The sequence below is a fragment of the Chaetodon auriga genome, chromosome 7 (assembly GCF_051107435.1).
Source record: "Chaetodon auriga isolate fChaAug3 chromosome 7, fChaAug3.hap1, whole genome shotgun sequence".
NCBI lineage: Eukaryota > Metazoa > Chordata > Actinopteri > Chaetodontiformes > Chaetodontidae > Chaetodon > Chaetodon auriga.
The window spans coordinates 25483438-25501109 of record NC_135080.1 but is presented as its reverse complement, the minus strand read 5'-3'; the positions used below and the strand labels follow the sequence as shown (position 1 = coordinate 25501109).

General features: G+C 42.3%; 1 protein-coding gene across 1 annotated transcript in view; it reads right to left on the bottom strand.

Annotated features, from left to right (window-relative positions):
* The window catches only part of brip1 (BRCA1 interacting helicase 1), a 45849-nt gene that overhangs the window by 27904 nt on the left and 273 nt on the right, over positions 1-17672 (bottom strand). Inside the window, exons 2-10 of the mRNA XM_076734364.1 lie at positions 17410-17529; positions 16284-16395; positions 15624-15845; positions 14616-14761; positions 13327-13464; positions 3242-3520; positions 1281-1502; positions 935-1134; positions 717-849 (exon numbers count right to left, since the gene is read on the bottom strand). Of these exons, the coding sequence (XP_076590479.1) occupies positions 717-849; positions 935-1134; positions 1281-1502; positions 3242-3520; positions 13327-13464; positions 14616-14761; positions 15624-15845; positions 16284-16395; positions 17410-17502 (1545 nt within the window). The 5' untranslated portion in view covers positions 17503-17529. The remainder of the gene's footprint in view (positions 1-716; positions 850-934; positions 1135-1280; positions 1503-3241; positions 3521-13326; positions 13465-14615; positions 14762-15623; positions 15846-16283; positions 16396-17409; positions 17530-17672) is intronic.

Here is a 17672-nt window from a genome sequence, read left to right as displayed (position 1 = left end):
CTCTCTCATCCAGTTTTTTTTCCAACTGACTCTTTATAAAGTTAGCAGACCAAATGTCAGATGAACATTTGGTCTTTTACTCTCCCACATGTGCTATGGCTGATTTTGTTTTGCATTTTCCATTTTCTATAGCCAAAGCATCTGAAAAATGTTTTCACATTGGGAACAATGATTCAATTTAACCTGGACTGAGACCACCTCTTGTCCTCAGACCAAGGTTTGGCCCTTTGGTCCTGATCGTGGTCAAGGGTAGGTTTCATACCTGAAAAGTCTGACAGTGTTACCCAAATGAGTTAGGTGTTTGAAAGGGCCCTTACAGTGGACACTTGACCTGGGCTTGTCTCAGTTATGTAGAACACTTAAGTGAACTTCTAATATTAATAATAATAGCAAAATTCACAGTATTCGGGCAAATTATGAGAAAGTAATGAAACTGTGGATGAATGTGTAATTACAATTAGTCATTTGGCAGACGCTTTTATCCAAAGCGACGTACATTGAATTCACACACCAATGGCACAGCATCGGGGGCAGCTTTTTTGGGGGGGGTTTCAGTATCTTGCCCAAGGATACTTTGGCAGGTGGACTGGCAAGGCCAGGGATCGAACCACTGACCTCCTGATTGGCAGACGACCCCTCTACCTCCTGAGCCACAGCCGCCCCATGTAAGGGTGTGGTAGACCTTAAAAGTGTACAAGCAAAGATCTTTGGTGTACCTTTAGAATCTTAAAGGTGTCAACAGTGATGCCCAGGCTGTCAAAGATGGCCAGTGTATCCTTCCCACTCCAGACTTTACAGGCGCTCTCATATCCCCGTTCAGACATCAGGCTTTGACTGTCTTGGATCCAGCTACAACATGGGCAAAAGACATCCTTTTTAAATATTTACTAAAAATATTAGAACCACAAATGATTAAAGTCATTGACTCACTAACTTGATCAGGCTATAGCAGAAGTTTCTGAGTGGCTCGTGTTTGGCTCGTCTGATGTTGTTGTTGACCATGCCATCAAGCTCATCCCTGCACATCAGCAGACTGTCATGGTTTAAAGTGAAGCTAGCGCTTTCCCTTGCACAGTCCTCAATGTTGTGGGCCTCGTCCAGCACCAAGATCTGGCCTGCCAGGTTGATATCCATCTGGTGAAAATGGAGATTGAAAGCAAAAGAGGAAGAGTAGAGGAGAAGGAGAGGTTAATCCCTAAACTCTACATATGATCTGGTTCATATGTCGCTCCCTTCCCTTTCCCCCAATTCCTCAACCTTCTCTTCCAAACTCTACTCACACTCTCTCTGATCATTGGGTCCAGCAGGTAGTTATATGGGCAGAAAATGATGGAGGCTTCCTGCAGAAGTTCACGGGCAGCAAAGTAAGAGCAGGACCGGAGCCGTTTGCCAAGTGCGACCAGGTCCTCGATGTCCCAGGCTTCATTGAGTCCATGGACCTGCTGTAGTAGGTTCTGGTCCCGCATCCTCTGGACACCATGGTAGTAGCGGCATGACCTGCCCTGTAATGTATTGTTTTAGTAAGATAAATGGCGAAAGAATGGGGTTAGAGCTGGTATCCTCCGTTAGATGGACCAGAGGATTTCTAAGTGGCTGACAGAAATGGAGTTAGAAAACACAAAACAGTAACGGGACAAAAACAAAAATAAAAGGATCACAACACTTATAGCGGAGCAAACTGAATGTGCTGGCCACCGTTTTGGGTCACTAACTGGCCACAGAAGTGTCCTGGATTCAGAGTAAACATGAAAGACAATCAACAATATCAGAGGCACTTCTTCAATTGCTGCCTGTCTCATAAGCGCTGCCTTCACTCACCTACCAAACAGACCAGAAAAATGACAGAGCTGGTTCAGCCATAGTCATATCAAAGGACATACAGTATATCTGACACATCCTGGTTTGCAAAATACAGTGGAAACAAAACAAAGAACCTCGTATCAGAGGCTCATAAGTTCACAAGTTCAGCTGCATTCAATAGTATGTTGAGAGGAGTACGTAGGTGTGAGAAACTTGATTAACTGGACTCATTTTCTGTCAATTGCCAGATTGATTATACATTGCAGCTCTAGATACAGTTTCAAGGACAAGTTTGATGTGATGACGGTCCAAATGATATTTCAAAGTCTTTTCCACTCTGTCAAGAATGTAAAAGTGGGAAAAAACAGAAACTTTTTCATTTTTGGAATTAAAATAGTATGAAAACATGTTAAAAATCAATATAATCTATCAACTAATAGCTGCTTTGACAAAACAGAAAATCTTCCTTTTGTCATGCCTCATCCAGTTTAAAGACTGTAAAATACTTAACACTAGATTTTTTTCTGTCTCTGACATACCTGGCCTGCTGAATTTGACACAGTTTTTCTGAGGCTGTCTATGAGGTCAGGTGTTCTAGCTATTGTAGTGGTTTATGTGTCCTGACACTCACACAGTGAGCGGGGAAGATGTGTAAAGAAGCAGCAGCTCATGTACCAAGGCCAATTACTCTGTCAAAAGAGGTGTCTGCTTTAGATGTCCCCACCCTCTTCCTTATGAATTTAACAGCTTGAGGTGACAATGACACACTGTAGACCACAAACCTCCAGACAAAATCAAAATCCCTGGGTGAAATGATCTATGATGTGCTAAGCTTAGACACTTAGTTGACACTGGACCCTGTCTGCTCAGTGAAAGGGGAGTTGGAGGGATTAACGGCCTTGAAGTCACATTTAGGAAAGTCAGGACAGCTTACAGCATAGTTAAAACAGAGGGCAGGTGTTTTGACTGAAGACGCCACTAGCTGAATGATGTGGGTTTCATATATGAATCTCTATAGGATGGTAACCTGACGCTGACTAGACTAGACCCCAAGGTGATGAAGACTCCAGCGAGGGGTTATGACTGGGCCAACTATTTCACATGACGAAGTGAGACAATTACCAAGGGAGGCAAACACCACCAATGACGCCGTAATTGGCTTCATTACAGTGGGCACCTCAACTTTAGAAAAGAATTAGGGGGTTACAAGTGTCTCATGTCTCTAAAAAAGCTCTTGCTCAATGCTTCTTGAAACTTTAGTATGTCAAAAACAACCTGCTGGATCAATTGCGAGCATAATTGCTGCTCTGAGGCTACATTGCTGGAGTTTTGTCTGATAGTGTTCGTTACCTGTGGGTTTCTGGTGAAGTATTACTTCAAAGTTAAAGCTAAAAATATGTTTAATGTCAATGTGTGTGTGTTTGTCAGTGTTCCTCCTCACATCTTTGTTTTCCAGCAGGTCCTTGCAGCGTTCTTTGCGGTTGGCGTGAGGAGCCACCTCTGGGTTGACACAGGTGTGATCTCTGCTGGATAAGATGGTCATGGGCACACCAGAGTATACAGTACGCTTCAGCTCATGGGTGATCTGAGTTATCTGCTTGTGAGTGCGAGTGCCAAAGAAGATCTTAGGAATCTTCTTTTCCCCATCTTTGTCTTTGTCCTTGTCCTTCACCTTGTCTTTGGCTGAAGCACACAGGCACAGGGAGCAGGGTTCAGGGGACTGGACAGAGAAAAAGAAACAAATACTGAGACATACTTCGCTGCTAGATTTCAATATCTCATTATATACTGCAGTTGGGTCCCAGATCTTGTTCTGTTAATGGTGTAATACCAGTAGCCAATTGTTACTCTATTGCACTTAGAATAGACCACATCACACACCACTACAAGGGCAAACTTAATACTTTGAGGAAATGTGCAGGAAACATGCATAATAGCTAAGAATGTCTATAACTATTGTTATGTAATACTCTTTAATTAGTTCATTCATTCATCTTCTTTACCCGCGCATCCCATTTCGGGGTTGCGGGGGGCTGGAGCCTATCCCAGCTAGCAATGGGCGAGAGGCGGGGTACACCCTGAACCGGTCGCCAGCTGATCGCAGGGCTACATACACACACACAGACAGACAACTCACACACGGACAATTTAGAAACCAATTAACCTAATGAGCATGTTTTTGGTCTGTGGGAGGAAGCCGGAGTGCCCGGAGAGAACCCACGCATGCACGGGAGGAACATGCAAACTTCACACAGAAAGGCCCTGCCCGACCCCGGGTTCGAACCAGCAACCTTCTTGCTGTGAGGCACGCGCACTACCTGCTGCGCCACCGTGCCGCCCCTTGCCATCATTTTTTTTACGAAAACTTTCAGCCATTGAATCCCTGCATGTGATCAGCTGAGACTGTATTTATTAATCACCACATCCTGTGTCATATTGTATATTCCACTTACTCCAATTATTATACATTGTCTTTTTGCACGATCCAAATAGCAGATACAGTTGAAGATGGCACACAGTCCATACACCAAAGATCTAACACTTTGTACTAGTTGTTGCACTTGTGTCAGTAAATCTATGAGCATGCATCTAATATCAACCAGTCTAGCTCTTCAAACTATGGCAGCAACATCATATATGTGCAAATGGTGCATTGTTTCATTAATGATAACGTTGGCTGGCCATCTACTTCTGAGACCTAATCAACAGTTCCACTTATTTATTCATTAAGCCACAGTAAATAGTAAATTAATTATCTTTACTTTTTATGTTAATGTCAAAGTTTCCAATTAATGTTCAATCAATCTTTATGTGTCATGTGCACACACATCACATGTTATCATCTAAGCTGTGTAACATGCGACTCCAACTCATCAGCTCCTGCTCATTATCCACAGCCTGAATAGACTAACTGACAGACTTTCTTGTACACTCTTTTGAAAAAAACATGGGGAAGCACAAAGAATTTGTATCCATACATAACATGTCCTGTCACTCAGCACCAGGTGACCTTTACAGTCTGAAAGATGATAGGCCACCATTGTGGCGGCTGAAAAAAATCTAGTTGCTTCATAATTGGCCATCCAGTGACACGGTGAATCCTCTCTCCACACACCCACACACCCACACACACACACACACACACAGGTGAAGTGTAGCTGGCAACACTTATGAAACTGATCCTGCTTATGTGTTGAGCTCTTTTAAGTGGTGTACTCTTCGACCATTCAGTGGTTTACATACACTATCCAATCACAGGCTTCTCAAAAACAGGATTGGAATTACAATAATAATGAAAATAATATTATCTAAAATGTATCATTATCAGTTTTATCAGTAGTAATTTATCCATTTATCTATATAGTAGTAATATAAAAAGGAGGAGCTCTGGTACCTACAGGTAACCAGCCAGCGGCTTATCTCGTTTAGATTTTGTTCAATATTTTCACTTACTTCTTCACTTACTTTTAAGTCTTTCTATTATGGGAAGCATCTTCTGTGGTACGTTTGTTACAACAGGTCCTCTTTTAGTGTAAACAGCAGTAATCAATGCCTTCTTGCAGAAGGAAACCACACTTTGGATGCACAGACATAAAATCCACAAACTCTGTTTAAATTTATCTGCTCCTTTTAAAATTATGTAAATTCAGTGAAAAAGCTTGTAGAGAACAAAAATATGAAAAGGGCACAAGCCAGACCTTGCTGGCTGTTGTATAAGTCTTAAAAGAAAGAGTCATCAGAAAGAGTGTCTAATCGTGTGATGAGAAAATATTCAAAATGTAATGAATACCGATGATGTCACACAACATTGCACTAATTTTTATCAAACAGATCTTCTGCAGGACAGCCTCCGTACACAGCTCAAACACACCAGGTAAATGCGTCTTACAGAGGCTGCTCTCATGATCAAGCAATGCTCCTCTTTCTTTACAATATCTGATCACGAATAGGCAAAGCGTCATCATTTTTTCCAACAGAATATCTGAAACACAGCAACATGGTTTCTTTCTGTTCATTTGGTGCAGGCAGGGTAAAAATGCTTATAATGGTGGTGGAAAACTAAGGCAATTTCTGCCATATTACACATTTGACAGTTGCTTTCGTTTTTATTGTCAAATTCTGCGATTCCGTGTTTTCTGCATCACAGAAATCATATGTTACATATAAACTTGGTTAAAGGCACTGACATGTTTTGATGATGGAAACTAGAGGCCCTGGAGCAAACCCACACAAGCTAGCTGTTAGGCATCAGCGCCAATCACTGAAGCAACACCCAACCCAGAGACAGAGGATGACATGCAGCAAAACGATCCTGGGACGCTGCGGCAAGGACTCAGCCTACATACATGATACACATTCTATACCAGGTGAGCTATGGGGTCACCAGTAAACATTCAGCACCAATTATATAGTTGCTTTAAATTATACATAGATATATTATGTTCTTTTGGTCTCTAAATATGAATGGGTGTTTCTCGTACTTACAGATAACAGAGTAAGGCTGGGCAATCATAAACAGTTTGTTAATTGATTTTCCAGAAACTATCTGGTATTATCTACATGAACAAGACTGGCCTTGAATCACATCACAGCAGAGCCCTATCTCTTCTTTATCTGTCTCCACTTCAATCACACCATATGTAAAAATGATGGAGAAGACTATCCACTCACTGTCTTTGGATTAAAACAACAGGTTGGTGACTTCCGGAAACTTGGCCACAAAAGGCAGTTTTACTGTGTGTGTTGAATAAACATAATATTGAATAAACACATCTCACAAACTTGGCAAACAAGTTCATCCCTAAATCTTTAACAAATTACCTGAATGATTCCACGTAAGAATGAATGGTATGTGTTGTGACACACTGCACCTTATGATGGGGATCAGAAGGTAGAACTCCTGACGACAGACGAGTAGCTCAAGTTACCCGGCAGCTCAGATTTTCCAAGCATGTTTGCCCATCAAATATTACAATGTGTGATGGAGTGTAGGCCAAAGGGAGCCCTTAGAGAGTCGTCTCTCAGAGTTAAGAGGGATAACGAGCCCTGAGCCCATGTGAAAAATAAACAGAGGTGCTGCAGGGCCCCAACACCAGTTCAAGTTACCTTTCTCCTCTGGAACGGTTACGCTCCACGGCCTGGGCCCTGAGCCCGATCACCTTACCTGCTGCTGCCACATTAAATAGAGCCATCCAAATATCCTGCCCGAAGATGGCCAATAATTACTTATTCATTGGCAGGTGGGGGGAGGAAGGGTGGGTAGGGGCAGTGTAGAAGGGCTTCCTGATGAATAGAAGCCCTTGTCAAATGCTGCAGCAGGAAACAGCTGACACAAGAGTATCCTTTTACGCGCCTGCCTACCGAGATGCCAGGACAACAAGGTTTCAAGCCTGGCCCCACAGCCCAGAGCAGACACCCCCTAGAAAGGAATGCCGATAACTGGCAAAAGGGGCAAATGGGACGCCAGCTCTGCTCACAACAAGAACATACTGCTTCTTTCAGCACAGAACAATTCCACTGGTGTTGCTCCTTGGGTGCCACTCGCGATGAGAATGCCCTCACTTTGTCTGTCAAACAACATGTAACATGAGGGAACTGCTGTCTTCACAAAGCTTTTACAGCTACACTGTACAGAACAGCTGTACTAAGTTTCTTTAGGTTTACTAAGTTTCTTCCGGTATATTAAGTTTGTTCATGTATATTAAGTCTACTTAGTACAAGTACACTAACGTTCCTTGGTACACCTACACCACCAAGGTGTAAGTGTATGCAGCGGCTAAAGCTTTCTTGAATTGACAGAACAGAGGTCAGCGGTGTTACTGAACACCTCAGAATATTCACAGGTAGGCTTCTGTTGCTATACTCCCTGCCAACACCTGAGAGATGGAAATCTCACACTCCAGGGGGCCAGTCAGAGGGCACTGAGGGGCCGCAGGCAGTGGATCACTTAGGTATCACTGGCGCCTCTCACTGGTCGCCAATTTGCTTCTCATTCCACAGCTTTCGAGAGCTTGGAATTCACTCCAATAAGGGTGGGCTTCAACAGCCAATACCTCGGAAGACATGACACCAAACACCCCCTCCTCCCGATATGACCACACTATGCAGGTAGCGGCAGTGGCAAATATCTGCCCTCCAAAGCACCTGTTTATCCCTCGGGCGCAGTAACCAGCGGGTGAACCCCATTCAATATTTATCCCCGTGGCTTTCACAGATCAGCGGCCCAGGCGAGGCAAACCCTCTTAATTAAAACTGGAGCTTGCTTCAAAGGGCCCCATTCAGGCCGTCAGTCAGCGCTCGTGGGACAAAAGAGCCCGGGTCATGTAGCTGCAGGGAAACCAGAGATGGACGCGTCTTTTTTGACTTCACTTTCCCTCCTCCTCTTTTTCCACCTCCCACCATCCACGGATCTAAATCCAAGCCACACACCTGTGGCAAGTTAAGACACAGTTTTGAGAGTTCAACCCTTCCTGTGAGCTGTGCATCAGCATTCTATGGCTCGGCATGTCTAATGATTATGTTTAACCTGTTGGGCTTTGGGACCTGGAGAGAATTGAGGAACATGGATTAAAGATAAATTTCAGAACATGGCGTTACTTTATGCACCTGGTTTGGTTATGTCTAACTGCAGCAATGGGTTCATACAAGAAGCTATATTGTCTTCACCAAAAACGATCAACTTTCTGCTCTCAGCAGAAAGGATTTATCTTAAAGTTTTCTGGACTCACAAATAATTAACATTTGAGTGACTAAAATGTTAATTTCACCCTGATACTACCCCACAAGTAACTTCAAAAAACTCCCAGTTGTCAGTTCATTAGTTTCACACGGATAAATCTAATGCCTAATACAACAGCTGTGCAATAAATCTCCACCTGAAACTAGGGTATTGATTCATTAGTGGTCACACAGGTAATAAATCAGCAACTATTTTGATGATCCTCCTGAGCCACAGCGGGGGTGGCTGTGGCTCAGGAGGTAGAGCGGTCGTCCACCGATCAGGAGGTTGGCAGTTCGATCAGTGGTTCGATCCCTCGGCAGTCCAATCCAGTCGTGGGCAAGATACTGAACCCCGAAACTGCCCCCGATGCTGTGCCATCGGTATGTAAATTCATATGTACGTCGCTTTGGATAAAAGCGTCTGCCAAATGACTAATTGTAGTTGTAGACTGATGGACTCTGACAAGCAGATTTGCTGCGTTTAATTGTTATGATCATACACTGAACTAAACAATCTTCTTGAGATTTGAACTGATGGTGGGATGAGGGGAGGCATGTGAAGATGCTACTTTGAGCTGTAGGAAATTATAATGATGATTTTTCAATACTTTCTGATATTTTACAGACAAAAAGACAAAAACATTAATCCGTTAATCAAGAAAATGACTGTCAGATTGATCAAAAACAAACAAATCCTAAATTTATGAAGATTCTACCGAAGGTCACAATTTCATAATTTATTACATCTTTATAATTTGTCAGATATGTGATGCTGAAGCATGCTAGGATTTCTCTTTCCAGTGACGATTACTCACAACAGACAGGCTGCAGCCTGAAATATCAATATATTTTCAGGACACAAAGATTTAATGCTCCCCTACTGTTACTTTTGAGTGTGAAAGACCTTGCTATGAAGACACCTGTTTGAATATTTGTTTCATGTTAAGCCTGTACACCTTTAAAACAAGGCCTTGGTCAATTTAGTGGAGTATATTGCCACCAAGTGGCGAAAGTGAATGGTGACATTGAACTCATTGCTGATAGTGAAACCATAAAATAAGTGGTCCAAAAATAGCTATAATCTACTCTACAGGCATCATCTATGAGAAGTCTGTGTTCTTACGGGCCATTTATGACACTGATACAACAGACACAACACAGCAGACATGATGACATCTCATAGCAAGACATGTACACATGTCACAAAAAAACAAAAAAGGTGGCTCTGTACCATCAGGCCGTTTTTTCCACAGCACACATTTTGATATGTTATTGCAGGAAAAGCACAAGTGTAATTAATGACATCAATGATGGCTGCATTTCATTAAGGTGTCCAATTTACTTGGATTTTTTTAATTGGCCTTTATGTTGTGCTGGTTCAGGGGAACGGTTTACTGAGACACTTAACAGAACTGAGCCCCGACTGATGGAACTAGTTACACCTGTGCTTCTTCTGCTATGACAAATCAAAACGTCAGACCTGAAAAGGTCTCTACCCATCTCCCAGTCTGTCTGATTAGTTTGATATAAGGCTTCCTCTGCTTTCTTATGGTACAGTTAATGTTAAGCGTATTTTGAGTTTGTTCTCTAATTCAGCAGTTTTCTGATTCGCTGATTTCTTCTTGTATGAAGCACAGGAGCTAATCCTCCCTGTCCCAGAAATTCCCACCAGATGGCAAAGTACGATCCTGCTTTCTATCCATTTCCTTAAAAATGTCTGGTTTCTAATCATCTTGAGGAATGTACTACCTCTTCGTAAGGATGCATTGAAATGCCATGTGCCACTTTCAAGGGTCTGTGAAAACTGACTTTGGCAGAGAAAAACCTAAGCATGATCTGAGATAACTATGTTACCTACTGTACATTGGAGCTAACAGAGTAATCCACTACTGACTGAGGAAAAAAAAATTTAATTAAAAATAAATTCCAGGGTAAACATTATGAGAGGGAGACAAGAATGAGTACTCGCTTCTGTCTGGATGCATCAATCTCTGTATATCTATTAAATCCTAATCAGACGCCAATTGTCTAATGGCAGCAGCTGATCTACTCTCTGCACTACCTCGAGGTATCAATCTGTGTAAATCAGGATTTGATTAAAAACACCTCCCAATATTATCTGAATATTCCCCAGTTCCAAGAGGACTTGGGACAGGTGATGAAAGAACTCTGGGTTATCCAAGTTGGGTGCATATACACTACTCACAAAAAGTAAGGGATATTTGGCTTTCGGGTGAAATTTATGGAAAATGGAAAAAGTTCATGCAACCGTGTTATTATATCATGAAAGTAGGGCTTTTAAGTAGACGCATGCAGTGGTGATTTCCTCATCTCCAACAATTTATTGAAACAAAAGCCAACAACAGTGGTGGATATACCACAACAAAAAATGTCAATGTCTCAATAACTTGTCATGTGCCCTTGAGCATCAATTACAGCTTGACAATGACGTCTCATGCTGTTCACAAGTCGACTTACTGTCTGCTGAGGCATGGCATCCCACTCTTCTTGAAGGGCAGCCCTCATGTCATCGAGATTCTGGAGTACAGAGTTACGAGCCTCTACAAAGTGACCCAGCTGATCCCACAGGGTTTCTATGGGATTCAGGTCTGGAGAAAGTGCGGGCCACTCCATCTGAGGTACCCCAGTCTCCAGCAGCCGTTCCATAATGATGCGACCTCAATGAGCTGGAGCATTGTCATCCATGAAGATGAAATTAGGCCTGTGTTGTTCATGCAGGGGCATAGTGACTGGATTAATGACGTTATTCTGGCAGTACGGGCGTGTCACTGTACCATTCACAAAGTGTAGGGCAGTTCTGTATTGATTAGACACACCTGCCCTCACTGTAACACCACCACCAAAGGCTCGTCTGGTGACAAGGGCTGATGCATAGCACTCTCCTTGACGTCTACAACATCATTGGCGGCCATCATTTCTGCTTAACGTGAATCGACTTTCATCAGAGAACAGTACCGAGGCCAACTGGTCCCTTGTCCAGCGTAAATGCTCCCTGGCCATGCAAGACGATGACACCTATGCCTGGTGGTGTGGTCAGGTACCTTTGCAGGTCATCTAGCACGCAGACCATGCTGATGTAAACGGTTTCGAATGGTCTGACGTGACATTGGATGCCTCTCACCTCCCTTTAATGTGCCTGGAGTTGGGTGGCATTCATCATGCTGTTCCGAAGGGCACTATTCACAATGAAGCGGTCATCAGTGTGGGATGTGGCCAAAGGACGTCCACTTCTATGCCTTTCTGTGCCTCTTCCAGTCTCTCTGTATCTCTGTTGCAAGCTGCTGATGACACCCTGTGACACTCTAAGCTCAGTGGCGACTTCCCTCTGAGAACATCCTGTTTGAAGCCTCGCAATGGCGAGGTACTGTTGATCAATTGTTGGTGTGTCGTCTTGGTCTCATGATGTCACAATGTGAAAAGCATGATGAAGGGGACTGTTTAAATACCAATTCTACGTGAACAAGGAAATGTATTGGTCGATTCACGGATCAAACACCTGTTGTGTATTTTGCCGTTCAGCTCCTGTTAGAGAACAGCAAGTTGTGCAAAAAGTACTGAAACACTAACAGTTGGACATGAGCATTCAAAAGTTTAGAGAAGGTCAAATTAAGTTCACCTGTAAAGGTTATAGTGCATTTTAGGGTCATCCTGAAATTTCACCCGAAAGCCAAATATCACTAACTTTTTGTGAGTAGTGTATATTACAAAAAACAACTGGTGCATCCAATCGCTGCCTGTGCACTATTACATAATAACCATGTGATGTTATCACATCTGTTTCATTAAACCGGACTGTCTTCCAATCAAAATAGAGACACGGCTGCTTTTACCCATCCCTGGGCACACTGTAAGGATTCTGTTTCGTTTAAATGTGTCTCTTGAACAAAAGATATATCCACTTCAAATGATTTTAGATATGTCAAAATGTTCTTTTTTAAAATAACATGGTTAACTCCTTCAAGGTTGCAGCTGGTCAATTTCAAATCAGCTTTGTTGGTCATGACATAACTAAGAGGTCATGCATTGTGACCCGAGTTTCCGGGTACGAGTATGTCGAGTATGTCCGGGTCACTTAATATCTATAATACCTCCGAGTAACACTATCAGGTGGAGAGAAATATGGGCTAAAGGTGGTCTTTGTCAGCCCCTACTGGAAAGCAGCAATTATAACAGTAGGGTCTGTCTCAGGAGTGCCTGGTAAAGTTACTGTGCTTATGCTAGAAAGTGAAAAAAGCATTAAGTAAACTTGTGCCAATACAATTTATCAACATTAAATATCCCCCACCCCCCGAGGGCTGACGTTGTCTTTTTTAATGGTGATGACGTTATAAAATATGATGAAAGACATCAAAAGCTTAATTTGAAAACCTCAAAAGCTTCAACGCAAAAAAACCCCACATTCAGTAGAATGCTAAGAAAAGCACAGATAGAACTGAGCCATCCTTAAATAACAGGAACTAAGGGTGCCCCGATAGCTCACCCGGTAGAGCGCACGCTCCATGTAGTCAGGCTGTGTCCTTACCTTCGCATGTCATCCCCACTCTCATCCTGTTCTGTTCAAGTGCCCCAGTAAGCCATGACAGTGAGACAGTGTGACAGCATTCATAATGACTCTGAAATGAAGCTGCTAGATGGACTTAAGCCATCATCCTTTTCTCTATTTATACATGTGCCTTTCCTACATGTCAAAATGTGTTGAGTGAAACATGTCTGTCTAAACATATGGACGATATTGCCCCCATGTATCAGTCCAGCCATACTACTGGTGTAACTGAGTGCACTCACGCAGCATGATGAGGACATCCCAGCTGCCTGGCTGTCTGGCTCTCTCATCCAACTCTGAGGAACTGATGGCTCATTTTCCAGCTCAGGCTCATCATCTATGAATACCACTCCCTGCTCCAGACGCTGCCTTTTGCGGCTCTGAGGAACAAACACAGACACATAACTACGCTAGGCTGCATATTACTCAACCAGTAATATCCAATTTTTTTACAGAAAAGAATAATGTCACTTCATTTTCGTAACAGGGTGATGAATTAAAAACACACAAACACTGTGTGAGCAATGTAAACAAAAAAATTAAAGATAGCGCATTTGCATTTATATTCTGCATTTTTTAGATACAGTTTCAATTTGGGGTATTATTGGTAGGTTTTTAAATACACAACTGGAGGAGATCACTCAGAATGGGACATTTGCAGTGTCACAACCACTCTGTTGTTGATGTAGTCATGGCAAACACTAAGGAGACTGAGAAAACTTTAGAAAAACAGACAGAGGAGAATACTGACTTATTTTGACTAAAGAGTTAAGACATCTGTTGGAGATCTTTTGTATCATGATGTTTGCTGAGACAATGTTTGACAGACGTCTCTTGCACAGCACACCTCTCATGTCACCTTAACATATAATGGTCTGTCACTGGCATAAATACAGTGTAAATTTCACAATATAAAGACAATATAAATTAACTAGGGAACCAATCTACTGATACACTATGGTGACAAAGAAATACAAAGAAATAAATAAATACTGCAGTTTCACTGCTCTGACTTTTGCATTTTGGCTTGTGAAACAAGGCTTTTGTCCGTTGGATCTGGAATGTGCTGCGATGCCAATTATTTACTCACTGCTGATGAAGCCTCAGCAGCTGACAAAGTCATAGTTGAGTCACTGGTACTGAACTTTACCTCAGAACAGGAAATAATCTGTTTAGCAATATATTATTATTATATTGTTATAATCTTGTCATAATACGAGGTAACCGGTACATCTTGTCTTTTCATCTTCTTTTACAGACATATGTTGTATACTACATGTTGCAGTAATTGTGTATTGCATATTGATTCGCCTGTGTCTCAGTTAATATCATATGATAGCTGTTCTGACACTATGTACTGTCAGTTATCAAATTCAAACTCCAAGCAACTATCTCATCAAACACTGCAGATATTGGCATCCCTTTCTTTTATGTCATGAGGCCAATAAATGTATACAATCACCCTGTGAATTCAACATTCAGTAAATTCAGCAGAAATGTGTAACAGTGAATGCAAAGCATCGACAACTACCGTGTGCTCAGCAACGCGAATGCGTTTCCTGTCTGGCTGGAAGTCGTCGTCTGTCTTGGACTCAGAGCTGAGGGAAGCCTGGAGCTTCTCAGACAGACGAGAGGCTATAGACTGTTTCTTTGGCTGCGACTCCTTTGGTAACGGCACTGAAACACACCAAGTGCAATACATTGAAATGTTAGGATTGCGTATAGTCACAACTTAAGTATAGAAATGGCTTAGTGCTGGCTAGCCTTCAGCTGTCTACACTCAGCTCTAAGGACAGAACATACAAAGCTAAAGAGACAACAGAAAAATCAGTCAATGCAAAGACAAAGATAGAAAATCATTTGTGTAAAGATTCACTGATTGACTGAATAACTCGTCAAACTTGTGAGATCCCCTGCACTGACTCTCAACTTAAAATTACATGTTCAGTCTCTGTCAGTGCTTTTAGAATCAACAAATTTTAATTACTTCATGTGATTCTTTAAAGTTCCTTTCAAAGCCAAACTGCTTTGACAAAGTTGTCAGTTCACTGAGTCACTAAAAGACACAAAGTGAAAAACTGAAAGAGAGAGCAAACAATTCATGCTCATCTTTACCTGCAGCTGGCACAAACACCTTGATATCAAAACTATCAAGATGCTTCATGCTTTCATGCTCCACTTAATGACAGCCCTAAACTGGAACTGGGGCAAACAGGTTTTCTTTTTGTTTTTTTTTACTTTTAAGTTTACACCAGTGTCTATTAACACACACAGCATGTAACAACATCCCCAGTCCAGGCTTTTTGCTCTTCTTTTGGAAGTTTGTGTCACAGCGGGGAATCGCAGTGGATGTAATTAGGATTTAATGTCAAAGCATGAATCTCCACAAACTAATCAAATGTAACTAGAAATACATGAAATAGTAACAATTTTTATTTGATATTAGAAGTACCTTTGATTATATGAAAAGCCTCCTTATTTGAAATATCTGCCATTGTGCTAAGAGGGAGACAGATCCAGGCATGTTTCAGATGCTTACTATGTTCAGGTGCTGGAGGTGGTGGCTGTGACGGCTCTTTGCAGGGTGACATAGTGAGGTCCACAATGGCAGGTTGGGCTGCTGCTGTAGCTGTGGTCCTGTTGGCTCTGCTGTGGCACACACACTGACAGGGGGCAGCGACATCTGACTTCTTATGGTCTCCACAGTTTTTATCTGACTGACTCTTGTCCCCCCCGGGGCTCCCTCCTTCCAGCAGCTTAGCTGTCAGCAGACATGGAAACACAGATGTAACTATCAGTGACACTGACTCTCAGACAGTCACATCAACAAAATCAGAAGAGATTTACAAAGAAGAAAATAGTAATAAAGAAAAATATTTGTGCTGTGAATATGTTTAATAAACAGTTAACTGCTTTGAGACCATATGACATTTCAACAATTCAAGACCTACCTAGTCTCACATCACTCAATAGATAACGTAAAAATATATCAGCCATCTTAAGGTTATAGGTCGTAATTTCTGAAAACCTGAATGAAAAATTGAAAGCATCCATGTGATACCTGCCTGTGTAAAACAGACTTGTGCTCTACTCAATCTGTGCACAGGAGCTTCTCATTTTGTTTGAGGATAGCAGTGGGTCCTCCTTGCCCCTGCACTTGTGTGCTGTTTCTTTCTTCTATCAGTCAGAACTGACTTACCAAACTGAGCCTGCTGCCAGCCCAGAGCCGAGCAGAGCAAGGCCAAACTCTTTCCGCTTCCTGTGGGACTCTCCAGCAAACAGTGCTGCCCAGAGTTCAGCCCTCGTATGATCTGCAGACAACACACACTGTCAGTTAACTGCCTCTGCAGTTACCCTCTATGTAACCTCTAGAAAGTCTGGAAAAAAAGTAAACACTATGATAATTAAAACAGACAGTAGTTGAATTTAACATTACTGCATGTATACTGATATGTTATGTCAGTTTTGCCGTATTTTCTCTCCTGGGAGCAGTGTTGACTGTAAAGTCTGACAGGAGCAGGAAGGAAGGACACATCGCGGGTGAAGCAGCCTGTGACTGAAGGAGCTGCCCAGTGCTGTCAGTGTCCTGCACGGGGTGGGACACATTCTCCATCAGGGATGACAGCATAGCCATCATTCTCCTTTTTCACCCACCACCTCCACTGGGTCGAAGGGCATTATTTGAAGGATAAGTGTGGCACATTTCACAAAAAATAAAAGCCTTTCTGGCAGGTACTCCATCCCTCTCAAGTTCATCCATCTCCTTCTTGTCTTATTTGCAAGTGAATCATTTCTCATCACTAGATGTTACACGGGAGGGGTAAAAAAAAAAGGGTAAAACGTGGGAGAATCACAGGAAAAATGGGAGAGTTGACTGGTCCAAACTTGGTGTTTAACATACTGCATCAATCTGTGCCATTACACAGAGATACATGAGTTTAGATCTACTATGACATTCAATGTGCTACTTGTGTCTGGATGAGACATGCTCGTTAGATGAAATGAAAAATCTAAATTGCCTTAACATGTGCGTTGTATTGTGTTGTTGTGTGTCTGTATTTTTCCACAATGTGATAAACTGGCAGTTTGTAGGATATACTCAGCTTCTAACCCACTGTGAGCTGGAACAAGCTCCAGCATGAGCAGGTAGAGATTCACTGGTTTGTTCATGTGACAAATATACTGCACAAGAAGGCTGAGACATCACCAAAGCTGACACAATTGTTTCCCACAACTATGTAAATGACTTCCTTACTCCATTCTTTCACTGTTACTAATGAGACATCCAAATAACTCCCTATAAATCGTAATAGGATGTCACTCACTGAATTCATCATTGCCAGCTGGGATGGATATGCCTTGCACGGGAAGTTGATCTTCACCCCTCCAATGGTGTATTTCACTGCAGGTGTAGCCATGGTCTTCTGTCCCCGCTGCACGAGGATCTTTTAAAATAACAGAAACACGTGATAGACATCACAGTAGCTAACGTTGTGTATTATACAGACATGTTCAATGCAATGTGAGTAAATCCCATGTCAGTTACTGGAACTCATTAACTCACAAGCCAAGATACTGTAACAGGCGA